The 26,832-nt window shown below is 46.5% G+C and overlaps 2 protein-coding genes across 6 annotated transcripts in view; one reads left to right on the top strand and one right to left on the bottom strand.

The window, feature by feature from the left end:
* FGD1 (FYVE, RhoGEF and PH domain containing 1) overlaps nt 1-19,013 on the top strand; it is a 36,510-nt gene extending 17,497 nt beyond the window's left edge. Inside the window, exons 5-18 of the mRNA XM_036930864.2 lie at nt 1,154-1,243; nt 1,927-2,075; nt 3,380-3,536; nt 3,640-3,778; nt 9,776-9,834; nt 9,975-10,121; nt 10,523-10,615; nt 10,811-10,890; nt 14,941-14,971; nt 15,476-15,577; nt 15,927-16,052; nt 16,229-16,390; nt 17,411-17,554; nt 18,079-19,013. Of these exons, the coding sequence (XP_036786759.1) occupies nt 1,154-1,243; nt 1,927-2,075; nt 3,380-3,536; nt 3,640-3,778; nt 9,776-9,834; nt 9,975-10,121; nt 10,523-10,615; nt 10,811-10,890; nt 14,941-14,971; nt 15,476-15,577; nt 15,927-16,052; nt 16,229-16,390; nt 17,411-17,554; nt 18,079-18,384 (1,785 nt within the window). The 3' untranslated portion in view covers nt 18,385-19,013. The remainder of the gene's footprint in view (nt 1-1,153; nt 1,244-1,926; nt 2,076-3,379; nt 3,537-3,639; nt 3,779-9,775; nt 9,835-9,974; nt 10,122-10,522; nt 10,616-10,810; nt 10,891-14,940; nt 14,972-15,475; nt 15,578-15,926; nt 16,053-16,228; nt 16,391-17,410; nt 17,555-18,078) is intronic.
* Nucleotides 18,968-23,951, bottom strand: TSR2 (TSR2 ribosome maturation factor). Of its 5 annotated transcripts, XM_036930876.2 has the most exons (7): nt 23,805-23,951; nt 23,551-23,641; nt 22,394-22,476; nt 22,203-22,274; nt 20,976-21,067; nt 20,216-20,386; nt 18,968-19,979 (listed from the first exon to the last, which is right to left on the bottom strand). In XM_036930876.2, the coding sequence occupies exons 5-7, from the start codon at nt 21,021-21,023 to the stop codon at nt 19,845-19,847; spliced, it is 354 nt and encodes a 117-aa protein (XP_036786771.1). In that variant the 5' UTR covers nt 21,024-21,067; nt 22,203-22,274; nt 22,394-22,476; nt 23,551-23,641; nt 23,805-23,951; the 3' UTR covers nt 18,968-19,844. The 5 variants fall into 5 exon arrangements, with proteins under 5 accessions (XP_036786771.1, XP_036786770.1, XP_036786769.2 ...); XM_036930875.2 differs by lacking the exon at nt 22,203-22,274; XM_036930874.2 differs by lacking the exons at nt 22,203-22,274; nt 22,394-22,476.
* Between the last annotated feature and the right edge of the window lie 2,881 nt (nt 23,952-26,832).

The following is a 26,832-nucleotide window of genomic DNA, read 5'->3' as shown; positions in this document are numbered from 1 at the left end:
CCATGTACAATTCCAAATGCCAACTAGGGAATTTGTTCTACCCTCATCAGAGAACCACTAGCTGGACTTCAGTTTCTCCATTTTGAAGACAGGCATCCTGTTTGGGGATCTTTAAGGTCCTGTTCCAATTGGAAAATCCCAGGACTCTGTAGCTATGTGATACTGGCAAGTCTCCACTCCCCCACCAGAAGCCTCAGTTTCCTTATTTGTAAAATGAAAAGTCTCTCATGTCCAGACAGACTTCCTGACAGCTGGCCTCCAGAAGGGTACAAGAGTTAGAGCCCCCCAGGGACCTGAGACTGTGAGGATGGAGGCTTTTCACAGCAGGAACCCCTTTGTGTTCAGTGGAAGCCTAATGCTGCTTCAAAAGGCATCCTTGAACTTAAGCTAGGTCACAGCCAGAACCCTGCTAAAAGGTGGGGACTGAGGTCAGGGACTCAGCAAATAGGTGTCCAGTGAATAGGAAACTGGGCCAACAGGAATGAGTTTTATACATTTTTGTACTTACGTGTTTTCTTCATACCCCAGGTACTCAGCAAGCTAACAGTGGACTGAGTGCAGCCTCCCGCAGACTAGAGATCTATGGGGTGGGAGGTGGGGTTCTGGAGGACAAGGATCAGCAGAACCATTCAGCCCACTACCAGATATGTGAATAAATAACTAACATTTATAGACAATTTGATCTGTAGTCTGCTATGTTTTATTTATATTAATTCATTTAATTGTCTCTATTAAAAATGGACTTAGGTCCTATTATCATCTGTATACATAGATGAGGAATCTTAAATACAGAACAGTTACACAACTTACTCAAGCTAATAAATAGCAGTGCTAGGATTTGAACCCAGGAAGTCTCACTTTCTGGCCCACATGCTTAACCACTACACTGTGTTGAATGAATAGAGAGAGCACATGGCTGGATGAGTGAGTGGCCAAGTGAGGGAGTGCATGTCATCAGAATTGATGGGTGTCCTTTATGATACATTGGGGAGTCAGGGATAAAGCTGGGGGCTTTTGGGTCTAGAGATAGCAGATCAGGTTATCTCAGGGTAGCATGGGGCTTAAAGTATAGCATTTAAGCTGTTCTGAGAATTCTGGGGGCTTAGGTGAGGTACAAGATGATGGATCAGTCACTGCCTCTTCTCCTTTCCAGTTGACTGTACAACAGAAGGTGTTCCACATTGCCAATGAGCTCTTGCAAACTGAGAAGGCCTATGTTTCCAGGCTACATCTCCTGGATCAGGTGAATGGCCCTTCAGGGGTCCCAGGGCCCCAGGACTTGGTAGGTGGGTGCCAGTTAGGAACTGATAGGGCCTGAACCCAACCCCACCACTGCACCAGAATGTAGAGTTGTTAAGGCCCCTTTCTGACTTTGACCCCCATCCTGTCTCTGAAGCCAATTCTGATCATGACCCCAAGCTTGATCTTTGTACCAATCCTCATTCCTAACTCTGGGCAGGGTACGCCAGAGACTGCGACTCTGACCTGGTCCTGAATTTACCCCTGTGAACCCGACTCTGGACCTCATTCTAACCCTGGCCCAAATCCACTAGAATCCCTGAGGGTATGGATTTTTCTCTGCTTTATTCACTGTACTATCACAGCCTCTAGGACACAGTAGGCACTCAAAAACGTGTTAAATGGATGGATATAATTCCAACCTTCTCTCTGACCCTGAATCTAATTCTGACCTTGACCTTGCTCCTGACTTTTCATTGTTCCGATGCCTACCTCCAGGTCCTAACCTTAATAACCTGAAATCCAACCCTACATATAAACCTGATTTCATTCCCTCTCTCCTCAGTCACAATGCTGATCCCAAAACTCCACAGGGTTGTCCACAAACACTGCTCTCACCTGCAAGCTGTCCCTTCCCAGCCAAGCCCCAGGCCCAGCTGGGCTGAGCACACCTGCCCTGCCCCACAGGTGTTCTGTGCCCGGCTGCTGGAAGAAGCTCGGAACCGCAGTTCCTTCCCTGCTGATGTTGTCCACGGTATCTTCTCTAACATCTGCTCCATCTATTGCTTCCACCAACAGTTCCTGCTGCCTGAGCTAGAGAAGCGTATGGAGGAATGGTGAGGGCCCCCAAATCTAGCCTGCGCACCCTCCTGTCCACTTGCCTGCCAAGCCCAGGCCCAGATATATGCACAAGAGTTCATTTCCTACCTGCTTCTCCTCTTAACACTTTTTGAAAAAGAATCAGGCCCAAGTTATTCCTTCTAGGCCCTCCCAATCTAATATAAAACACAGAACAGGATTCAGAAAATTACAACAGAATAGCATAGTCCTTAAGAATATGAGGTTAGGAGTCATAATGGCCGAGTTCAAATTCCAGCTCTGCCACTTGATAGCTTTGTGATGTTAACCAAGTTTCTTAAATTACTATGGTTCAGTTTACTCATCTGTGAAATGAGGATAATAATAATAGCCTACCTTGTCGGGTTTTTGTAAGGATTAAATGAGCTGATACATGTAGAGAGCTCAGAACAGTACCCGATATATAATAAGTGCTCAACGAATGTGAGCTCTTGTTATTTTTTACAACTGTTATGACAAAGCTGAGAGTAGAAGGCTATGGGAATCCAGACAAATGGACTAAACCTAGCCTGGGGGTTAGAGAAGGATTCAGGGAGGAAAAAATGCCTGAGCTGAGCTCTGAGGTAGAAGGTCAGCAATTATAGGGAGTCTCCCAGCCTCTAGGCTCTCCTCTTCAAATCCATCCTTTAGAGTCATACCACCTGCCCTAATGGTCTTACTGAACAACCATCAGACCATGTCACTTCCTGCTTAAAATCATCTCCACACACCCCATACCCACAGGATAAAGTGTGTTCCCCTAACTAGACTGTGACCACAGAGGGCTGCCAGGAAGCTGGTTCCTGTTTCCTCTGAGGGCTGGACCAGGCCTGGTTCTTGTGTCTTCCGCAGCAGACTGAGGAGTGTATCTAGGCCTGGTCACTTTGCCTCCACTACCAGATAGTGACCCTCTCAGCTGACCCAGGGCTCAGCTAAGTGTGACTCATTTGTGTCCTCAGAGTCATCCAGCACAAGGCAAGGCACAGACTCAATAATCAGTGTATGAAGTGGCCCTTGCAGTGAGGTCAGGGCAGGTATGCTAGGACATGTCATTCCTGGCACTTGAGCAAGGCAGAGTTGAGGCAGGTGGCAGCCCAGGCCATGATCACAGATCAACCTGAGCCTGTTGCCCTAATTGGCCTATAATATAAGCAGTATTTCTGAAGGAGCAGGCTAGCTGAGAAGTAGATTTCCAGGACTGAGATAAGAGCAGCCTCCTGCAGACTAGAGATCTATGGGGTGGGAGGTGGGGTTCTGGGGGACAAGGATCAGCAGAACCATTCAGCCCCTGCTTCTATTCCAGGGACCGCTATCCACGCATTGGAGACATCCTGCAGAAGCTAGCACCCTTCCTCAAGATGTATGGCGAGTATGTGAAGAACTTTGACCGGGCTGTGGAGCTGGTCAACACCTGGACAGAGCGCTCCACCCAGTTCAAAGTTATCATTCATGAGGTGCAGGTAAATGGTGAAGCTGGATGGGGCAGACTGGGGAAGAGAGGTCTGCAGGGACCCAGTGGCAGTCGTGACCAGACCTGAGTCCCTCTGCTTCTGCCTGTCACAGAAGGAGGAAGCCTGTGGCAACCTGACATTGCAGCACCACATGCTGGAACCTGTGCAGCGCATCCCCCGCTATGAGCTGCTTCTCAAGGACTATCTCTTAAAGCTGCCCCTTGGCTCCCCAGACAGCAAGGATGCCCAAAGTGAGTACACACACCTGGGCCCTTCCCTGCTTACCCCACATCCCCATACTACCAAGACTTAACTCACAGGGTCAGCCTGCCATTGCCACATAATTGAGATCCCAGAACAGGGTCTCCAAACTGAGAGGCCCACACTGAAGCTCTGGAGTGAGACCCCAGCATGAACATCCAGGCTGAGAGCTCTCCCTGAGTTTCCAGACAGAACTTCCTGAATAGGAGGGCCCCAGTTTGAAGTTCTCAACTGGAACCCAGAGTTTAAGGGGCATGCCCAGAATGATCCCCTAAAGGGAGCCAAAAGGGAGCCTCTGTTTCCTAGGCCAAAACCCCAAGGTGACCCCTAGACTCATCCTCATGTGAAGTTGTCTCAAATACAAAATAAGACTGAGCCTAAACCCCCAGGGACTGAGCCACTAGGCTGAGTCCAGACTGACCCCCTCAGGCCAAGCCCTTTTTATTGAATCCCCACAGCTGAGCTCCTTAGAAAGAAACTTACCTCATCAAGCCCCTGATTTTCCCCTACACATTTGGAACTCCACACCATGTCTATCAGCCACTACCCAGAATGAACTTCCTCAAAGAACCTCCAAGTCTGATCAGGGTCCCACAGAATGACCTCTCCAGAACTGAGTGCCCCAGACTGGACCTCTTATGTTCTGCCTCCCAAATTTGAGATCTCTAGGCTGAGATACCACCTCCCCAGACAGTGTCTTAATGCATTGAACCACTAGAATTCTGACTTCTCCAGTATGAGAACCAACCCTCTACCCAGGGTCACAATCCTAGAGAATGCTCTCCAGAGTCTCACCAACTTTCTTTCCCCAGACCATTCATTCCTTCATTAATGTAACAGCTACTTACTGAGCTATGCCTTGTCCTAGGCACAGGGGATACAGAGGTGAACAAGACAGACAAGGTCCTTGATCTTAGGGAGCATATATTCTAGCTGCAGAGATTGACAATAAACAAAAATAATAAATACACAGGAGAATATTAAATAGGTGCTATGTGTAATTCAGATAATAAGAAGGTGATGTGACAGTGGGGGACCTATTTTAGATTGAGTGGCCTCAGAATCCAAGGTATTTGAGTCAAACCTGAATAACAAGAAGTAAGCCACATGCTGATTGGGGAGGAGCACATTCCAGGCAGTGGCAATAGCAAGGGCAGAGAGTTCCTAAGGGGGTTTTGGGGGAGGGGGTGACAACTTGCATATCTTTGGACCAACAAGAGGGCCAGTGTGATCTGAGCATGACAAGTGAGGATAGAATGGTAGAAGCAGGGTTTGAGAGAGGTACAAGATTTTGAAGGCCGAGATGAGATGGATTTTATTCTGAGTGCAGTGGGTAACCATGGGAAGATTTTGATCAGGATTACTTGGGGAACGTAAGAGAAAGACGAGAGACCAGTTAGAAGACTTTTGTAATAAATAGAAAAGTTGGCTTGGATGAGGGTGGTAGCAGTGGAAGTAGTAAGAAATGGTTGGATTCAGGATATATTATATTTGAAAGTAGCACTGAGAGAACTAGGGTGGGACAGGTGTTGGGTCTGGGAGAGTCAAGAATGACTTGCAGATTTTTGTCTGGTGGATCCTGAGATGAGCTTAGAAGTTTGCTTTTGGACAGGTTCAAAGTGAGCTGCCAGTTAAGTAGTTAGATGAGTCTAGAATCCCAGGGTGAGAGATCTGGATGTCATTGACACACAGACAGTATTCAAAGCTATAGGCTGGCCATGGTTTCCAATGGCATGAGTATAAATGGAGAAGAAAAGGGGGCCAAGAATAAAGCTGAGGAAGTTGGAATCAGCAAAGGAGACTTAGAAGGAAGAGCCCTTAGAGTAGGAGGAAAACCAGGAAAGTAATACGGGGTCCTAGAAGCCACAAGAGTTGGGAGTAGATGGTTATATCCACTGCTATGTCCACTTCCCAAACTGAACCCCCTCCACCCCTACCAGATGTGGCACTTTGCTACCAAGCCTGGACCTCTACAAACAGCCTAGAAAGTTTGGTAGATGAGCTCTACAAACAGACATCTAGAGACTAATTGCCTCATTCCTCTCCCTGAATGAGAGTCCCCACTGAGATGCCAGGATGAACTATATAACCTAAACCTCTAGAAAAAGCCTCCCAGACTGATTTCCTGGGATAAGTCCCATGGACTGACATCTTCAACTTGAGCCGCCAGGCTGAACCCAGTCTGAAGTCCCAGTTACAGATCCCCCAGACTGATTTCCCCAGACTGGACCTCCAGAATGCCCTCCCTACTCTGAGTTCTGAGAGTGGGTTCCAAGTCAGAGTGCTCAACCTGAGGTCCCAGAGGGAGATTCCCCCCAAAGAGTCTGCTCTCCTTGGCTATCATTCTAAAGACAGGTATTGCCAAACTTAGCACCCTAGAATAATCCCATTTACTGTCCCTCAGACTGAGCCTTCTAGCCTGAGCCCAAAAGACTGACTTTCCAGATGTAATCCCACAGACTGAGACCACTGAGCCCTCAGACGGTGTTCCTAAAGTTCTCCAGTGTGTACCCCAGAGGAACCCTGAAATTGAGCTGCCCAGACTCAGCCCCAGACAGACTTCAGATTGTGTTTTCCCTAGCCCAGGTCCCCCAGACTGAAGACCCCTATTTTCCATCCCCCTCACTGAGCCCTTAGACTAGTATCCTAGACTAATGTACCCCAAATTAAAAACTACCTTACCCATGCCAAGCTCCAAGTCTGATCTTCCCAGTCTCAACTCCCAGACTGACGTCCCCCAGACTAAGCCTCCCATTTCCCACCTCCCAGACTTGGGTTTGCAGATTGAGATTCCCAGGTGAATCTAGCAGAATGAAGTTTCCAGACTTGGCCCTATACTGAGACCTGAGAAGAATGTCCCACTGCCACACTGAGTCTTCACATCTTATACCCCCCTGACTGGGGTCCCCAGAAGAAGCCTCTAGTCTCATTTTCCACTCAGAGCCCATGAAATTCTACAGAATCACATGTCTACATTGAACTTCCAAGACTGAGTTCTGTAATTTTCTTCCACATTGGATCCCTAGCATGACATTCCACAAATGAGTTTCCTGGACTGGCCCTCCAAAGAGACAAGCTAGTGTAATCTCCCTAGACTGGGCCCCAGTTAGAGTCCCTTTTACCAACTGTGTGTCCCTGGGCAAGCTGCTTAGCCTCTCAGCCTTAGTTTTCTCATGTGTGGAATGGGGATAATAATGATACCTGCCTCTGAGTTGTTCTAAGGATAAATGAGGTAATCCAGATAAAGCTGTTAGCACAATCCCTGCACATGGTAAAGGCTCAATGAATATTTGCTGTTTTTATTACCAAATGCCCTACCTGAAGCCTCCATAGTGAATGTCCCTAGGAGCAGCCCCCAGATTAAGTTCACCTAATTTAGGTTACAGTTTGACAACAATCTTAACCCTATATGAATCCCCAGAGTGAGCCTCAGAGCCTGGGCTTAGCTAACCAAGCCCCCAGCTCTGAACCCAAAGATGAACCCACATACGCACCAACAAAGAACTCCCCAATCTGGTTTTCTGAGCTGCTCAGATTAAGAATCTCTGAATGAGGGACAGCCTGAGATGTACTCACCAAGCTTCCTCACCCAACATCTAAAATTGACCTCCTTGTTTTTTACCCCTCAGTCTAAAATCCCCAGGCAGAGCCCCAGAAAGTGCCTCCAGGTCTGAGCCCCACTGAATCATATCTCTGGCTCCCCAGACTGAACTCTGGAGCCTGGACCTTAGACTGGACTCCCCGAACAAGGCCATCTAGAACTCCTGGCTTGAGCTGCCTACTCTGAGCCCAAGACTGGACTCCAAACCAAGATCCCAGACTGCCAAACCCAGGCCAGGCCCCACCAAAACTTCTGGACCAAGCCACTACACCAAGCTCCCCCAACTGTACTCCCTAGCCTGAACCCCCAAATGAAATCCTGAACTAACATCCCCATACTGAACCCCCACACAGAGGCTACACACACTGGACTCCTGGAAATGCCAGTGTGTACCCCACACAAGACATCTCCAGTTTCTGATAGCAAAGCCTTTAGTCTGAGCCCAGTGGCCTATGCAGGCCTGAGCTTGTATGCCATAGCTTGCCAGAGTCATCTTCCTCTCCCCTTCCCTGGGCACTTCCTACTTCCACCACCCAGCATGGCCCCTGACCTGAGGTGGGGAGATGCAGAATGTGCAGGAGAAAGGGAAGCTGAGAGAGCAGCTCCAGTTCTGATGTCCACTCTGCTACCTCTCAGATAGTAAACCTAGGGCTGCCACCTCTTCTCCAAGTCTCAGTTTCCTCATTGGACAAACAGGGCACAGTCATACCTATCTTATAGTGTTGGTGTGAGGATTGAAAGGAGTTAATTTATGCAAAGCATCTGTTGAGGAGCCCTGGAGAAGGTAGTGGGAACTTGGTCCCATCCTAGGGAGCTCCTAGACTACTGAGGGATGTAGATTTTGTAAATGCATGTTGAACATAGTGTAACTAGTGGGACAGAGAGGATCAAAGATAAATGTGGGAACACTGACAGGGTCCTAACCCAGTCTGGGAACTTAAGGCAGGCTTATTGGAGGAGATGAGCTGAATCCAGAAGACTGAGTGGCAGATGGCCAGATGAAGCAAGTCAGGACATGTTTAGGGAGGTACGAGTGGAGAAAGCTGGAGAGGTCAGCAGAAGCCAGATCACCAAAGGCTTTGAATGTCAGGCTAAAGGGCTGGGCCTTCACCCTGCAGGCATAGGGGAGCCACTGACAAATTTGAGCAGAGGAGTGACAGCAAGCTGGGTTTAAGAAAACTCCCTCTGGCAGCTAAGGTGAAAGAGTGGTTGGAGATTGGACTGGCACCTGAAAGGCCTGAGCTGGAACAGGGGCCACAGATCTTGAGCACCAAGACCTGATCATGGAAGGAGAGCCTTCTAGGAAAACAAGACTTGGTTTGCCAACCACATGGACCCTCTTCAGAAGCTCCTGTCCTCCTCCATCACTGGCATGTTTTCTAAGTGGGAAAATCTCACCCTGTATGGACAAGAGTGGAGGGTAATATGAGTGGACTACAGTGCAGCTGCAGCTGGCTTCCAGTGTGGACAGGATTTGTTAGTGTGCGGAGATATATAGGGACTTATTTCAATGTTTCTTCCTGAATATACTTGGTCACTGTAGAAAATGAGCAAATTACAGCAAAGATGAAAGAGGTAGGGAAAAAAAATCACCTGTGATATGAGCCCCCAGAGATAAACATGACATTTTGACATATATTCTTCCTAGCATTTTTAATTCACATACATTTACAAAATTGAGATCATTTAGTATATACAAATTTGTATCCTTTTCTTAAAATATCCTGAGCACTTCAAAGGTTATGAAAAACCCTACATAAGCATCATTTGTAAAGGCTGTTTAATATTCCATTCTGTGAATGCACATTATTTTAACTAAACCCTGACAGTTGGACATTTTTGTTTCCAATTTGACAATGCTGTAAACACTACAATGAAAGTGTATTTGTATATAGGGTGTGTGTTTTCTTAATATAGATTCCTGTAATCAGAATTACTGAGACAAAGAATAGGATCATCTCTATTTCTGTATATGACTTTTTTCTGATTATAAAAGTAATACATGTTCATTCTCAAAAATATAAAGAAGACAATAAAAACCCCACTCATAGTCCCATCATGCAGAGACAGCTTAGTAAATGTGGGTATTTTCTTTCAGTTACATATGTAATTATTATTGTTGTTATTTTTTATGGTAATAATAATCTTGCTAAGCTTGCGTTTTATTGACTGCAAGCTAATCCATATACTACAATTCTGCTATTGTGGCATTAATTGTGAGAGTTTCTGATTTTAAGTGACATTGCTATATATACCTTTGAGGCTGGTGCTTTCTGGAATGAGGTGCTTTCTGTGGTCAGGACAGGAGGAGATATTCCAGGAGCAAAGGAGCCCCCAAGAATCTCTTCTCTGCTAGGCCCCATCTCACTGCCCATTCTGCCCACAGAGTCTCTGGAGCTGATAGCCACAGCAGCAGAGCACTCTAATGCTGCCATCCGCAAAATGGTGAGTGGCCCTTCTAGCCCTGCTTTTCCTTAGCCAACCACCTGTGGTGTCTTTTTCCCTGGGGGTGGGGGCTTGTGACTTATGGACATCTGGGGGGAGGCCAGTCCACCAACCTTGCCTTTGTTCACTGCTCCTTCCAGGAGCGAATGCACAAGCTGCTGAAGGTATATGAACTGCTAGGGGGTGAGGAAGACATTGTCAGCCCCACCAAAGAGCTCATAAAAGAAGGCCACATCCTTAAGCTGTCAGCGAAGAATGGGACCACTCAAGACCGATACCTCATTCTAGTAAGTGCCAGGTGTGGGGTTACAGGTGGCTCTCCCCACAAAAAAACACACATATACTTGGTACTCACTCAAGACTACACCTCTGCTAGCCATTCTTTCTTCTATTAATTCATTGTATTTTCACTGCCTATATTAGGATCTTTTTCCTATATATATATATATATAGATGATATAACCAAGACTTAGGGAGAAGTGACTTGCCCAAGGTCATCCAACTAGGAAGTGACTTCCATACCTAGGGTCTTTCCCTGTGACTTTTGTGCCCAACCTGGGCTATATTGTCTCCATCTATTGCCTTGAGTCCCCAGCAATAAAGCTTCAGGAGTGCTACAGGGCTAGGGAAGTGGACCTTACCCTTCCTGGGTGCTCTGTACATAAATCCCAAACCTTTTCCTTCCTAGTTCAACGACCGCCTCCTTTACTGTGTACCCAGGCTGCGGCTCCTTGGCCAGAAGTTTAGTGTGCGGGCGCGCATTGATGTAGACGGCATGGAGGTGAGCACTAGAAGGTGGGAAATGGGGACTTGGAGGGGGCCTTCATGGAAAATGGGAGGAAAAGATGGTCTTTGACCCCAATTCCGTGTGTGTGTGTGTGTGTGTGTGTGTGTGTGTGTGTGTGCGCGCGTGCAGAGGTAGAAGGCTCTGTGGAGCTCAGTAGGCCTAACAAAGCCTCTTTCTCCCTCTATTCAGTTAAAGGAAAGCTCCAACTTCAATCTGCCTCGGACCTTCCTGGTGTCAGGAAAGCAGCGCTCCCTTGAGCTCCAGGCCAGGTACTTGCCCTTGCCTATACCTTCCCTCCAGCCCCCTCCTCCTTTCAGATAAGCTGAGGCATTCTAGGCCTAGCCCCACACAATTCTCTCCCTAGGGAAGAGATTGTTTTAGAGAAAGGGTGGGCACCGTTCCCCAAAGATGCAGGCTTGCTCTTTTAGTAGGTTTTGTTAGAGAGAGAATGAGATGTTAATCCAAACATGAGTAACAATATAGTTCAGAGACTTAAGAAAAATAACCAAAAACAATGTTTGATCCATGACAAGGGCTTGGTTTGAGAAAAACATCCCTAAAAGACAGTTGCAAGACAATAGAGAAAATCTAAATGTGAACTGAGCATTGGTTATTAGGGAATTGTTGTAAACTTTCTCAGGTGTGATAATGGTATAGTGATTATATAGGAGAATGGCCTTGGTTTTTTAGTGGTGTGTGGTGAGGATTTAGTATCACAATATGTGTAATTCATTTTTAAATTATTTATCAACCAAACAATACATATATATATACATACATATGCTTACATACACATAAACATATATTTAAATGTGCATACATGTATGAAGTAAATATAGCTAAACATTTAAAAACTTTGCATCTATATAGTGGTATATATTTAATGTACCTGTGCTATCTTGTCTGCTTTTCTGTATGCTTGAAAGTTTTCATAATAAAAATATTTTAAATGCCAAATTTAAAAATAATGCCCAGCCATTTAATGAAGGGGCTTTCATATCTATCCTCTACTTGGATGATTATAATAATGGCTCACATTTAACAAAGACTTGCTCTTATGCCAGGCACTTTTAATTTTAATTTAAACAATGTTAAGCCTAAATTGACTAGTTGAATCCTTAAAACAACCCTGGAAGTAGCTACTGTTACCATCAACTCCATTTTACAGATGAAAAAACTGAGGCATAGAACAGTTATGTACCTTGCCCAAGATCCCAGAGCTAGAAAGGAGCAGAGATGGACCTGGAGTTCATGCCGCCTTCTGAGGGCACAGGTGATAGGGTACTGAGGTCATGGTCAGGGCCAGAGAATAGATGCACTTAGGTAGTTCAACTGCTTCTCAAAGGCTTCAGGAAGTGAGAAATGAGAGTCAGAACCCTTATGTCAGGAACTGCATGGAGGTGGGAGGGAGGGATGAATAGGGACTAGTGTGTGTCCTCCTGGAGGAGGACAGTCAAGAGTTGGGTTTGAAGTTCCAGGAGACAGAGAGCATCCCAGAGGCCGCAGAAACCAGAAGAAAGCCAAGAAAGGGCACATCCAGGGAAGGTATGGGGCCCAGCTGGGGCTCAGCAGAGCATGAGTGACAAGCCACGTCCTCAGCTGGGAGGATGGAAAGGGGGTGCTGCCGAGGCCTGCTGGGCCCAGAAGGGTGTGCTAAACAGTGTAGGGTTTCCTAGTGGCAGCGGGAAGGCATGGAGGATTTGCTTTGCAAACACTTGATATGCCCTTTAAAAACACTGTTCAATGAAAAATTTCAGATGTCCATAAAAGTAGAAATACAGCAAATACCCATATGACCATCATTTAGACAACTGATTCTCAACCTTGGCAACATATTGGAATCTGCTGGGGAGCGTTGAAAAAAATACTGATGTCTGGGACCCACCCCAGGAGACTCTGATTTAATTTGTTGGGGGTATACTGTGAGAACACTGAGAATTTTAAAAGCTCCCCAGGTGATGTTAATGTGTGCGCCAGGGTTTAAAACCACTGACTTGGGAGCCAACAACTGTTGACATTTTGCCATATGTATCTTTTTTTAAATTATTTATTATTATTTTTTTTTATTGAAGGGTAGTTGACACACAGTATTACATTAGTTTCAGGTGTACAACACAGTGATTCAACATTTATATACATGATAATTCTAGGTACCAGCTATCACCATACCAAGTTGTTACAATATTTTGACTATATTCCTTACGCTATACATTACATCCCGGTTACTTATTTATTTTACAATTGGAAGTGTGTTTATATATATATATATATATATATATATATATATTTTTTTTTGTGAGGGCATCTCTCATATTTATTGATCAAATAGTTGTTAACAACAATAAAATTCTGTATAGGGGGGGTCAATACTCAATGCACAATCATTAATCCACCCCAAGCCTAATTTTCGTCAGTCTCCAATCTTCTGATGCATAACGAACAAGTTCTTACATGGAGTACAAATTCTTACATAGTGAATAAGTTACATGGTGAACATTACAAGGGCAGTCATCACAGAAGCTTTCGGTTTTGTTCATGCATTATGAACTATAAACAGTCAGTTCAAATCCATATGTATCTTTTGCTGAACCACTTTAAGATAAATTACAGACATGACATTTAACCCCACATGCTTCAGCATGCATTGCCAAAAACATTATTGTGGCTCCTAAAAATCAGAAGCAATATTGTTCATTGCAAAGAAGTTAGAAATTAGAAAATATAGATAGATAAAGAATTTTTAAAAAGAATAAAATCAGAATAAAGTAAAATCCCCTAAAATGGTACCACTCAGAGATGTGTTGGCAGAACTCCTTTCAGGCCTTTCCTGTATTCACCTGTGTGTATGTATGTGTTATGTATACAAACACACATAGACACACAATGTTTTCTCTCCATACTTTATTATGAAAATTTTCTAAAATACAGAAAAGTTTAAAGAATTGTACAGTGAACACCCATAAACCCACCATATAGATTCTCAAGTATTAACATTGTGCTGTATTTACTTTATCACAAATCTATCCTTTTATCCATCCACCAATCCATCTGATTTTTTTAATGCATTTCAAAGTACATTGCAGACATCACTACACCTTACCCCTAAAGACTTTGGAGTTCATATCATTGAGTTCACTATTTGTTAAGGTCCATTCCTTTCCTTGAGAAAAAATTTTCATACAGTGAAATACACAGGTTTATGTGTACCATCAATGAGTTTTGACAAATGTAAACACTCATGTCACATATATTTTTAAACAAAAATGGAATGCTATGAGTACTTTTTATATGTTGTTTTCGCTTAGCATTATAAACAGCTTTCTACATCATTTATATTGTCTGGCAATAGTGATGTACCATCATCTTTTTTTTAGCTGATCGCCTGTTTTTGGACACGTAGGTTGCTTCTAATTTTTCACTACAGTAAACAGCATTTCAGTGAACATTCTTGTAGCTAAATATTAACTCACATCCTTAATTTTTCATGAAGGGTATATACATAACTCACATCCTTAATTTTTCTAAGGATGTAGTCAGACTTTCATAATAGAAAAGTACTTTTGATGTCTGGAGTATGGATGTGGAAGGGGATTAAGAAGCCAGGTGGAAGTCAGCCAAAAGGTGGGTCCTAGTGAGTAGTTGATGGGGCTGCACCAGGGCAGAGACCTTGGAAACCAAAGGCAGACAGGAGAGTCGGGGAAGGAAGGCAGAGGGAAGGGGTAACTCACACTGATTGAGCATGTAGCATACCAAGGATTGTCACCTCAGTTACTGCTCAGAACAACCCAGACTGATAATTTCATCTCCATTTTACAAGTTCATAAAAATAAACTGCTCTGCTTTCTCAAACTTGACATTTCAGCAACAAGGAACTATCTATGGTTTCTTCCATGTTCCCTACTTTTATACACACCTCACCCTTAGCCCTCTACCTGAGGCCTAGCACATCCTTGAGGAACCTTCCTTAGCAGGCTGGGGCAGGTCTCCTCTTCTGGGCTCCTCAGCCCTATTTTCACTCTGTCACAGCACTGATTCCCCTGTATTGTCCCTGTCTCTCCCACTAGACCAAAAGCTCCTCAGGGGTAGGGTCCTCTCTGAGGCCCAAGTTCCTAGCATAGGATCTGAAAGGTATTAGTAACTATTGAATTAAAAAGAACTCAGGCTATATGACTTGCCTAAGGTCACATAAGTAATAAGTGAAGGAGCAAAAAAGGCTCAACAAACCCAGGTCTGTCTGGTTCCAAAACACCTGCTCTTTACCACTGCAATTGCTTTTGGTTGGCCTGCCTAACCCGACATCTTTCTTTTTTTCCCCCAAGGACTGAGGAAGAGAAGAAAGACTGGGTCCAGGTAAAATCCAAGAAGGCTTTGTGGTAGGGGAACTAGAGGAGTATTAACAGGTCTCTTAGGGATGGGTGGCCTCTCCCCTAAAACTCACATCTGACCAGAATGGGCCTGGACACCTACCTTGCAACAAATTTTACCATCCGCATTTCACAGATAAGCAAACTTAGGTCCAGATGTTAAGTAGAAACTCAGAAATTCTTCCTGTAGAAAGTTGGCTCCTCTGAGGGTGTAACCCCAGTGAGTTAAGCTCTATAAAACTGAAAGCTCAGTGGACAGGAAGGCCTTCTGAGGTTTTTCAGCCACTGATCCCCCTCCCCTATTTCACAAATATAAGAACTGAGACCTAGATTTGGGAAGGGACATGCTCAAGGTTATATGCCTATCAAGGGGCAGAACTGGGTCTAGAACCAACCTTTCTGCCTCCAGTCTAGGTCACAGTATGGTGAGGTGAAGATGGAAATGGGTCGGTTGTTAGGTGATCTGATGTCTCATTTCTTACACCTCCAGGCCATCAACTCCACCCTCCTGAAGCATGAACAGACGCTGGAGACCTTCAAACTGTTGAACTCAACAAACAGGGAAGATGAAGACACACCTCCTAATTCTCCAGTAAGTTCCCACCCCCTTTCCCTGCACTGAAATCTCTCCCAAGCCTTCAATTTCCCACCTCACCTTGAGGTGCTCCTCACCCCGCTCCAGAAAGTGAAGACCAGAATGGCAGTGCATGACCTCTGCAGTCTTCTGTTGGTAGGAATGCAGAGAAATCACTGGCGAAACTGAGGTGTGAATTGCCTTCAATAGTACAGTGAGGTTGGGATAGAGCCAGGACTCAAAGGCAGGTCTTTTGAATGTGTCTGCTGCCTCCCAATGATGATCCAAGTCTTGGCACAGAGGCAAGGGCTGGCTGGACTGGGCTGGGAATAGCTGTCTCTGACCTGGAACCTGGCCCTCTCTCCAGAACGTGGATCTTGGGAAGCGGGCACCTACACCCATCCGAGAAAAGGAAGTCACCATGTGTATGCGCTGCCAGGAGCCTTTCAATTCTATCACCAAACGCAGGCACCACTGCAAGGCCTGCGGGCATGTGAGTGTTGGGAAGCAGGGGCAGAGCTAGGGAGCAGACTGACTGGCAGCCTGAAGGCCCTCTTCTGAGTGGGTACCCTCCAAGGTGGGGGAGGCTGAGAGTCTGCTGTGGGATTTGGTACACTGAAGGGGAAGGCCTGCTTTCATCAGGCTGCTCTTGCCCACTTGCCACCCCAGGTGGTCTGTGGGAAGTGCTCTGAGTTCCGGGCCCGCCTCATCTATGACAACAACCGCTCCAACCGTGTGTGTACTGACTGCTATGTGGCCTTGCATGGGGTGCCTGGGAGCAGCCCAGCCTGCAGCCAGCATACACCCCAGCGCCGGAGATCTATCCTGGAGGTAAGAGCCAGGCCCCTGACTAACACTCCCACATGGATCACATGGGCCCCAGCCACCCACCCAGTGTGACTGAGGCCTGGGCACCCACTGAGCAAGTGACCAGACTGAGAGTACACTGAGTGTAAGAGTGAATGAACACAAGTTATTTTTATTTAAGTGCTTTACCTAGACATTTAATCCTCACCGTAACCAATCTGTCCATGATATTATTGTCCCTATTTTACAAATGAGGAAACTGAGGCTCAGGGAAGCTATTTACCCAAGTTACACAGCCAATGAGTGGCAGAGCTGGGATTTTAAAAAATTTAACAAATTATGTTTCCTTATTACAAAGTATGTGCCCTGAAGAAAGTTGGACAGTATAAACAAACATAATTAAAACACTGTATTCCTTCTACCCACTAGATGACCACTATGCACATGCTTCCTATCTTTCTAGGCACATGCACATAACACACACTTTTTGGTTTGAACCAAATTGAGGTATTTAACACTTAAAGAATGCTTACCCTGTGCCAGGCATTATTCTAAGCACTTTGCATATAGTAGTTCATTTAAGTCTTACAACCCTATATGCTCTCCTTCCTCGTCTCAATACATTTTCATCTAGAGCTGGGAATTTGAGCCAGACTGCCTTACCCACCCACCCAGTCCCCTTAACTACAATGTTTGGCTGCCTCTTGCTGAGTGTAGAGAATGGATGTGTGATTAAAGATGAAAAAAAGGTGCACCTGAATGAATGGACTGATTAAAGAAAGAATGCTTACCTGATATTTAGGTGCCCCTGCCTGAGGAGCAGTACACCCCTCTGCCTAACTCTTAGGAGGCAGCAGCCATGGCCAGAGCGCAGCAGACAAGTCTGGCTTTGAACTTGACTGACTCACTGGGGGTCATGGGGCAAATCACTCCTGCCACATGAGCTTCAGCATTAGCAATCCCTGCACTGAGGGGGTGTTGAAGCCAAGAGGAGCCAAGCTAGGCCTTCTATCAACATTGATGCTCCCCATGTCTCTGGCACAGAAACAAGCCTCAGTGGCTGCAGAGAACAGCGTCATCTGCAGCTTCCTACACTACATGGAGAAGGGTGGGAAAGGCTGGCACAAGGCATGGTTTGTGGTCCCTGAGAACGAACCCTTAGTGCTGTACATCTATGGAGCCCCTCAGGTATGCATCCTACTCCTTCAGATCCTTTCAGCCACCTGGTAAAACCAGTCTGCCCCATTTCCCCCTCAGTCCTTGAGCTCTCCTTAGCCTTGGGGGATAGGGTGAACCTAAGAGGAAATCAGAAACCCCCAGCCCTTGTGAGAGAGACAAAGACCTGCTGCAGACGAGGAGTGATTGTAGGCCAAGTTATGTAGGGAAAAGTTGTGTGAGTTGGGGGCTAGCTTCTTGGAGGAAGCTGGAGTGGAGATAGTACACTGCTAGTGGAGAACATGCAGATGAGGGCAACCGCCTAGACAAAGGCCTGAAAACATTATTTGCTATATGCTAGAGACTAGCCCAGCTGGTCTTGGGTGTGGGAGGAAATAGGTATTTGAAACAGCCTGTGTTCTAGCTCAGGTTCAGACATTTTCCTCTTGGAGCCAGTGGAGTGATAGAAGGTTCCTGAGTGGGGGAAGAAAAAGGGGGTTTAGCAGATGCAAAACCAGTGAGAAGCCCCAAGGTAACCCCAGCTGTCGGTTTCCTAGGATGTAAAAGCCCAGCGCAGCCTGCCCCTCATTGGCTTTGAGGTGGGGCCTCCTGAGGCAGGGGAGCGGCCTGACAGACGGCATGTCTTCAAGATCACCCAGAGCCACCTAAGCTGGTACTTCAGCCCTGAGACTGAGGAGCTACAGCGGCGCTGGATGGCTGTGCTCGGTCGGGCGGGCCGTGGGGACACGTTCTGCCCAGGGCCCACACTGTCTGAAGACAGGGAGATGGAGGAGGTACCAGTGGCAGCTTCAGGAGCCACTGCTGAACCCCCCGAAGCCCCCCAGCCCCAAGATAAGACCTAGAGAGTTTGGGAGGAACTGGGTCCCCCTGCCTCACACCTTAGCTGCCCATGTCTGACTGGGGGCTCCCCAGCCCCTCCCTCCCAGCTCAGTCAATACTTGAATTCCCATCGTGGGCACTTTCAATCCCAAATGCTGGGTCTTGGGTTTTTTAATTCACCTTTTCACAAAATGTGGGCTTTAAAAAAAATTCCTACAGTGATGTTAATTTTTAAAAATCCCTGTCCCCAGGGACCATGGAAGCTATTGCTAGGCCTGTCTGAATTAGACGATTATTCTCCCCTCCCCTCAACACCCTACAGATCCTGCCTCCACCCAATTCCCTCTAAAACACTGGAGGCAGGAGACCTGGACTCAAGTGCCAACTCTGCCACTGACCCTGTGGCCCTGGCCCAACCTTGCCCCTTCAGCCAGTGTCTTTACATGTATGATGCTATGTGGGGTGGTGACCAGACCCCTCCTGCCTCTCCCATGGCTTACAACTTCTACTTGGCCCCAAGGCTACCGAGTATTTTATTGTCCAGACCCATGGCAGGGCCACTGGGCAGGACAGGGGAACAGGGGGGAAGACAATGGATACTCTCTGTTTTGTTTTTTAAAGAAAAATACAGTTTATTTCGGGCTTATGGAAACTTTTCAGAGCGCTGTGCTCTATTTGTCCATCTGTTTGTCACTCCAGAGTACCGGGCTGCTAGGATGGGCCCAGAAATTGCTCCCATGCTGAGCTCTGAAGCTCAGCTCTCAGAAGGCAGGTCAAGCCACAGATTAGACAGTAAGATATTATTTGAGGTCTTAAGCCTCATCCCTGGAGATGGATGGGGTAGGATGTAGAGACTGGAAAAGAGGTTGGAGGAGACGGAAAACAAAAGACTGGTCCCCCAGGCTCACCAAGGTCTTAGACTTCCTGAAGGAACCCAGGGCTGGAGGCTGGGCTGCAGAATGGCAGCATTCCTGGGAGGTTGCAATTTCTGGGCAGGGGTTCAGAACTGCACTGTGTGTGTATAGGGTGTAGGGAGAAGAGAGAGGTACCACAGCTACTTTTGTTCATATCAACTCATCTGTCTCATTTGCATGTTCATCTCACCATCCCTGATGCAGCACTATTGATTCTCCTGTTGGTTCTCTCCCTCCCCAAGTCTACCTGCTCACTGTCAAACATTTAGATTCTCCAGCCACTTATCTTCTCTCCTCACACTAACTGCACCAAAGGGGCACTGTACTGGGAAACCAGGCCTCATTACTTAGACAGTAACTTAAGGCCCAAGGGGGTTTGGTGAACCAGGTCCCACAACCCCAAGATAAAGACCCTAGTGCTCTTCTTCCCCTAGAGGGAGCTGGATAGGGGACTGGAGAGAGGGTAGAAATGGGGTAACAGTTCAGAGGCCCACAGCCCTCCAAAAAAACCCCACAAACAAGTCTCAAAACAACTAGCAAACAAGAGCTCAAACTGTTTCCAGCCCCACTCATTTCTTTCTGCGAACAATAGTCCAGCCATCCTCCACTATATCCTCTTCTTTAATAGTCTGGAAGTCTGAACCAGAGTATTCAGGCTGGGGACAGAACCCATCTGTAACTGCCCCATCATTCGTAGCTGTGACCTGCAGGAGAAATACAAGAGAGCGCTAAATGTAACACCTCTTGGCTGGCCACTGGAGAACCAAGCTCTCTTCCCAGCTTTGCTAGGATTGGTTGTATGACCTCAGTAAAGTTCCCTACCCTCTAGGTAATACAACTACCACCACCCTGTCCCCATTACTTCCCTGTGAAACGAGCTTATCTCCCAGAAGAAAACTAAAAACATCTGCATCTCCCCACCCAAGGGGCACCCCCTCACCTCCATCTCTTCCACACTGTCCGCATCAGTCTCATCCATCTCTCTGGCTGTCTTAAGTGCAGTGGCTCTGACCCTGCACTTTCTCTGGGTGATGCACGAGACCATCTCCTTCAAAGCTGCCCCATCACCCCTCTGGAAGTGATGGAACATGGTCTGGAGCTGTTGGCTCACCTATCAAGAAAACATTTAACAAGCTTGGATTATCTGGAGAACCTAAAACATAATCAGCCCATGTTTGCTGCAAGATTAGGAGAGAGGAGTTTGGAAGTTTCCAGGAAATGGGGTTCGTTCTTTCCCAAGGAGTTCACTAATGAAAGAACCACATGTGAAGGGCTCAGGTGAGGACCTGAACATCGAAAGAGGCCCTTCTAGCAGGGAAGGCACTAGAAATGGTTTTGAAAGGTGGAGGATGTAAAGGAGAAGGCAATCCCCAGGAGGGAAAGTGATGTAAACCAGAGGGAAGGAAATGTACCTGGTTGACCTGCCCTTGGAATGGGGGTGAGGGACAGACCTGGAAGAGAATGATGTATGGAAGGGAAATAAGATGGAATAAGCAAGTAAGAATGACATACAGAGAGAAATAAGAGATGAGGCAGGGTTTGGAGAAGGACTGGGAAGAGTAAACTTTTTCCTTTAGGCCACAGGGAGTCACAGAGAGTTGTGCAGGACTCAAGAATGGTTAGAGTCATGGCCTAAAACAGACACAGGAAAAGAAAGACTGCAAGCTGGGAGATGGCAGTTGTGTCCACAATATGCTCACCTGGGGCAGACTCCCATCCTCTACAACTGTATCAAACTCGTTCGTCATGAGCTCCCCGAGGAAGTCCTCCACCTCATCTAGCTCCAAGTCAGCTGAGTAGGAAAGGACAGGACCCTTTGGTCAAAGACCAGGCAACTTAATCACTCCTGCCTGCTACTCTTCTACAGCTACTTAGTGGCTCCATGTCTGGTTGGTGGGTAAAGGTCCAAAGAGTGAGCCTTTTATTTGCTTAAGTTCTCTGCATTCCAAGTTTTAACATAATTTGAAAAAAACCTAACACACACTATACATAAATACCCAATTTCCAATTTCCTGCATCCTACCAAGCCCTCTATTTCCATAGCATCTCAAACACGTCCACCATCCTTCATCTGGCCTATTTTAACCAGCCCCCTCTCTATGTGACCGAGCAAGTTAGTTATTCATCTGCAAAGTGGGGCTAACAGTGGCATCCTTGAAGGTCTGTCCAGCCAAACAATGCCTAGCACAGGGGACACGCATAATCCACATTGATTTCTATCACCCAAGGGCTGAAATTTAAAGACCCTTCCCAACTGTGTCTCCACTGATACAGGAGGCCACTGACCAGTGGATACATTAAGAAGAAAAAGATGTTAAGTACAATGATGAAATCGTCATAGCCTTGACATCAACAACCTACTGTGTGACTAACTCTTCCTCTCTAGGCTTCAATTACCATATGGGCTCATGCTCTGCTTTTTCTGAATTAGAGAATTACTCAACAAAGTCTTCCACAAAGCTCCTCACTCTCTTCCCTTTGGGAGAGCTCATTCACCCCCATGGATTTCCCTACCACTCTAACCTAACATCCCCCAAAACTGTCTCTGACCCTGTTTCACAGGTGCCTCAGACCCTCCATATCCAAAGCCAAAGTCATCACCTTTACCCTTCAAACCTACTTCTCATACTTCAGGGTTCTTCTATTCCATGAAAGGCACTTAATCCACCAGCAACTCAAACCAGAAACTTGCCTCCATTTCCCTCTCCCTCTATAGCCAAACAATCTCCAAGGCCCTAATATACCCCTTCTTTTCCATAACTATTGCCACTGCTTCAGTTCAGGCCTCACCCTTTTCTAGACAGAAACAGTCTTCTCATAAATTTCCCTCTCCAGTCCATGCTGCATATGGATTACGTTCTGAACTTTGCATCCAGCAAATCCCATCCTATTACTCACATTAGGACCTGCCCATGAATTTTTATTACCTACTGCGCTGTTTCATATCGTTCAAGAAATAATTGTCTCGCTGGGTTTGTAGGGAAGCTATCCATAGAAAGCTAAAGGGAAACAAAGGCAAAAAGGCTTCTTTTTAGTGATTCTTATCCTTATCCAAGCCCTGACTATGTTAATGATTATTGTGACTCTTAAGTAGAGACTGAAAAAAAGCTTTTCTTACATAATTTGGCTGGAGAAGCTTTTTCTTCACTGAACATTTAACAGAACTAGTCTTCCATAGCATGCATTTTGGCAAATGCTGGCCTAAAGGACAAAACCAAAGGCATGTAAGGCCTTCCATGTCTTACCCTTTTCCAGGGTCCTCCCCACCCCCACAGCTTCATTCTGTACCAGTCCTCCCCTCCACATACCTGCAAGTACACATACACCCTTACTCCAATACTGAGCTCCCTGCCACTTTTCAAATATAATCTACCACAGAACTTACTTGAGTGTTGCTCTCTCTGCCTCCCCCACCTAGCTAATTCCTCCTCACCCCTTAAGATTCTGCCCAGTCACTACCTCCCCTAACAATCTCCAAAAGAAGCCCCCCTCCCCAGTCTCATGCCACACAAGCACCCTGCACATCTCTTTATTAAAACATCTATCACCTTGTGTGTGAATGCCTATTTATTTATCTGGATCCCTCAGTAGATGGTAAAATTCCTCGAGAGAAAGGACTCTGCCTAATGTAATTTCAAAGACTTTTTGCAAAATTATACTATGCAAAAGGCTGTCTGCAGGGCCCCTTTTTCTTACATGACCCTTAAGACACATCAAAGATGTAGACCTTTGCTGTCCAAATAAGCCAAGCGTGGCTACCGAGCACTTACAATGTGGCTAGGCCAAACAGAGTTGTGCTAAAACTAAAATACCCACCAAATTTTGAAAACTTAATACTAAAAAGGATGTAATGCACCTCATTTAAAATGTTTAATACTGATTATATGTTGAAATATTTGGGATATAGTTAGTTGAACAACATACTGACTGCATCTTCTTTATCAAAGTGGCAGCTGAAAATTTTTGAACTACATGATGTGACTGGCATTATTACATCGCTACTGGACAATGCTGGGGTGCATACTTTTATACTCATTTTAGGAATTAGGAAACTGAGTCTTGGGGAGGTAAAAAGACTTCTCCAAAGTGATACCAAGAGCCAATGGCACAGCCTGTAAGGCATCAGAACTCAAAATTCTGACCCAAAAGCTTGCATTGCATTCATTCCATCTCACCCTCAGACACCAACCAACAATTGCTCAAGAAGTGCGGGCTTACCAGCGCCGACCTCTTTTTCCCCACGCCCACGGGTTGAAACGCCTCACATTCACTCACCATTGCGGAAGAAGTACTCCTCTACTGCATGCCCCAGCCACTCGGCCTTCTCCTGGCTGTGCACGCCCCCGAAGCCATTCTCCACAGCAATCTGCGAACACAGGCCCAAGCCCACTACGTCAGCCTGGGAGCTGGCCTTGGGTGGCGTAGGGGTTTGCCGCTTATACCGCACAGCCGAGCCTTTGGCGCCTCGCCTGGCCAACTCCTGTTCTGTCCCAGGCCCTGATCTTTATCCTGGCGGTAGCCCCACTCACCTGCAAAGCCGGCCAGGCCTCCAGGGCTGCGCGGACGCCAGCCCTGAAGTGACCTCGCAAATCAGCTCCAGCACCCGCCATCTTCCGGCTGAGGACTACGTCATGCATAGGCGGCCCAATCGCTCCGCAGCCCAGCCCAGGCCGAATGAGCCGGAAGCCGAGCCTGTGAACGCAGATTCGCCTTTCCGTTGATCAGGCAGCAAGACTAGAGCAATAGAAAACTCCATCTGAGCAATCGATAACACCACGGCAGTTACCCATAATAATTAAATCAAAGGAAGACAGAAGTGGAGGACGGATGGTAGGGGCCATATTAAAAAAGATCTAAAATTATTAACTTAAACTTCTACCTTAGGAAACTAGAAAAAGAAGAACAATGCAATCCCAAAGCAAGCAGAGGTCAGGAAATAATAGATTGGAGAGGAAATAAATGGAATAGAAAAACAACAGAGAAAACCAGTGAAACAAAGTCAGTTCTTTGAAAAGAACTGACAAACTTTCAGCTACAATAACTGAGTAAAAAAAGTGAAGAATCAAATCACAGAAATCAGGAATGAAAGAGATGACATCACTACCAACTAGTCGAAAGACCACATATTATATATGTGGATGAAATGAAGGTTCCTGTGGCCAGGATTCTCACCTGGCCCTTGCTGGCTAGCTTATTACACACGTGTGGGCAATACGTTGCTATTAACTCTATAGAGAGAGGCCTGCCCAGTGCTGGGGGTGACATGGTGACATGGCTGAAAGACTGCAAGAGAGCACAACAGAGGCTGGAGTTGTGGCAGCACCGAGTACAAAGGCCCAGAGGCAGAGACCGGCTTGCTGCACGCACACTTGGTCTGAGTGAACAGGACTTTAGTGATTGACCTACCATCATGGAAATAAAGTTGGGTATAACCCCTTGTCTTGCCAATGGTTTTCAGGCCCGGGCAAGTTCAATATGGATTCAATGTGGTGAAAGAAATGACAGTAGAACAAACGTCCTTGGGGTGAAAGGGTTATACCCAACTTTATTTCCATGGTGGAAGGTCAATCACTAAAACACCGTTCACTCAGAGTGAGTCTGCATGCAGCAAGCTGGTCTCTGCCCCTGGGCCTCTCTACCCACACAGATGTCCTATGGGCCTCTCTGCTTGCACAGCCAACCCAGTCTCTCTCCTCAGCACTGCTTTGTCTGTCAAATTATTCGGGGTCGTCTGGTTGGGTAAGACCAAAGTCATACCAGAAGCAGTTGTAGATAAAGTCCAGGACTTTCCTAGCCCTACAACTGTAGCACTGCTAAAGGAGTTTCTGGGTCTTCTAGGCTACTGGAGAGTGCTTATCCCGCACTTGGCAAAAATTCTGAAGCCTTTATACCAGTTGGTACAAAAGGGCATCAGGTGGGACTGGGATGAGACATGTGCATCAGCCTTTACAACAGCAAAACGGGCAGTCACGGAAATGCAGGCCTTGAATGTGATAGACCCATCAAGGCCCTGTGAGCTGGATGTTCATGTGACTGAAGATGGTTATGGCTGGGGTCTCTGGCAGTGGCTTGAACAAACACACCAACCCGTTGGATTCTGGTCATAACTCTGGAAAGGAGCAGAGGTACAATACACTTTGATAGAAAAACAACTGGCTGCTATGTATCATGCCTTGCTGGCTACAGAACCCGTCACTGGAATGGCCGCGATAAAGATAATAACCATGTATCTGACCTTGGGGTGAGTACGAGACTGGAACCAAAAGCCAAGGAGTGGTGTGGTGCAGATGCCCACACTAGCTAAGTAGGGTGCTTACCTACAGCAGTGTAGTGCCCTCTCTAGTAGCCCCTTGAGTGAAGAACTCCAACGGTTGTTGGGGCAGGTGACATATACTAGTGAAAAGCAGGAAGAACTTGCTTTTGAACCATTAGTAGCAGACAGTCCCTATCAGGAGGGAAGATCCCCCATACCCGAAGATGCATGGTACACAAATGGCTCCAGCCATGGGCAGCCCCCAAAATGAAGGGTCATAGTTTTCCTTCCGAAGACTGAGACAATATGGATGGAAGACGGTGAGGGGAAGAGCAGCCAAGGGGGAGAGTTGCAGGCCATGGTGCTTGTGATCAGCCAGGAGCCCTCCCCTATAGTTGTCTGCACTGACAGCTGGGCTGTCTATCAGGGCTTGACCCTGTGGCTACCAACCTGGTACCGTGCCAACTGGCTGGTTGGTCACGGACCCCTTTAGGGGCAAGAATTATGGCAAGACTTATGGGCCTGTGGTCAGACTAAAATAATTACAGTATACCATGTGACAGGTCATTTGCCACTGGCATCCCCAGGAAATGATGAGGCAGATAAATTGGCCCAGATACGTTGGTTAGAAGGAAAGCTTGCCTCTGATGTAGTCCAATGGCTACATCAGCGTTTGTTGCATGAGGGGCAAAAGACAATGTGGGCTGTAGCCTGTCAGTGGGGCTTGCCTTTGACATTCGAAGAAGTTAGTAGAGCCCAGCAGGAGTGTGTCGCGTGCTCCAAAAGGGACTTACACCGAGTTCCACAGCAACATGGAACAATAGCTAAGGGGACTATACCCCTCGTCAGGTGGCAGATAGACTATATTAGGCCTCTACCTGTGTCAGAAGGATATCGGTACATGATGACTTGTGTGGACACAGCTACTGGACTTCTGGTTGCTTTTCCTACCTGTTGTGCAGACCAGCAGGCGACCAAAAGAGGCCTGGAGAGTCTCTTTGCTGCCTGTGGCCCACCACAGGTGATTGAGAGTGATCAGGGCACCCATTTTACTGGGCATACACTGCAAGAATGGCTGTGACAGCTGGGAATCAAGTGGAAGTTTCATGTGCCGTACAATCCTACTGCAGCAGGCATGATAGAGAGGCACATGGCTTGTCAAAATACGGACTAAAGTCAGTTACCAATAGTCTGCAGGGATGGTCAGGCCGCTTATGGACCGTGCTACAGCGTTTGAATGGGAGACCTTGAAAGGAATCCCTGAGCCCTGTAGACATGTTAACACATATGGCTGCCTTCCCTAT

Source organism: Manis pentadactyla, chromosome X (genome assembly GCF_030020395.1).
Source record: "Manis pentadactyla isolate mManPen7 chromosome X, mManPen7.hap1, whole genome shotgun sequence".
NCBI lineage: Eukaryota > Metazoa > Chordata > Mammalia > Pholidota > Manidae > Manis > Manis pentadactyla.
Note: the sequence above shows the minus strand (reverse complement) of the source record. Positions and strands in the feature narration are given on the sequence as shown.

Bases quoted from the DNA above. Each gene is read 5' to 3' on its own strand.
- TSR2 (XM_036930874.2), bottom strand. From the start codon at position 23,912: ATGCATGACGTAGTCCTCAGCCGGAAGATGGCGGGTGCTGGAGCTGAT. The intron at 21,068-23,550 runs GTGAGTGAATGT...TTTCCTACTCAG, and splicing joins GGAGTACTTCTTCCGCAATG to CTGACTTGGAGCTAGATGAG. The intron at 19,980-20,215 runs GTGAGGGGGTGC...TTTCTCCTGCAG, and splicing joins ACAGTGTGGAAGAGATGGAG to GTCACAGCTACGAATGATGG.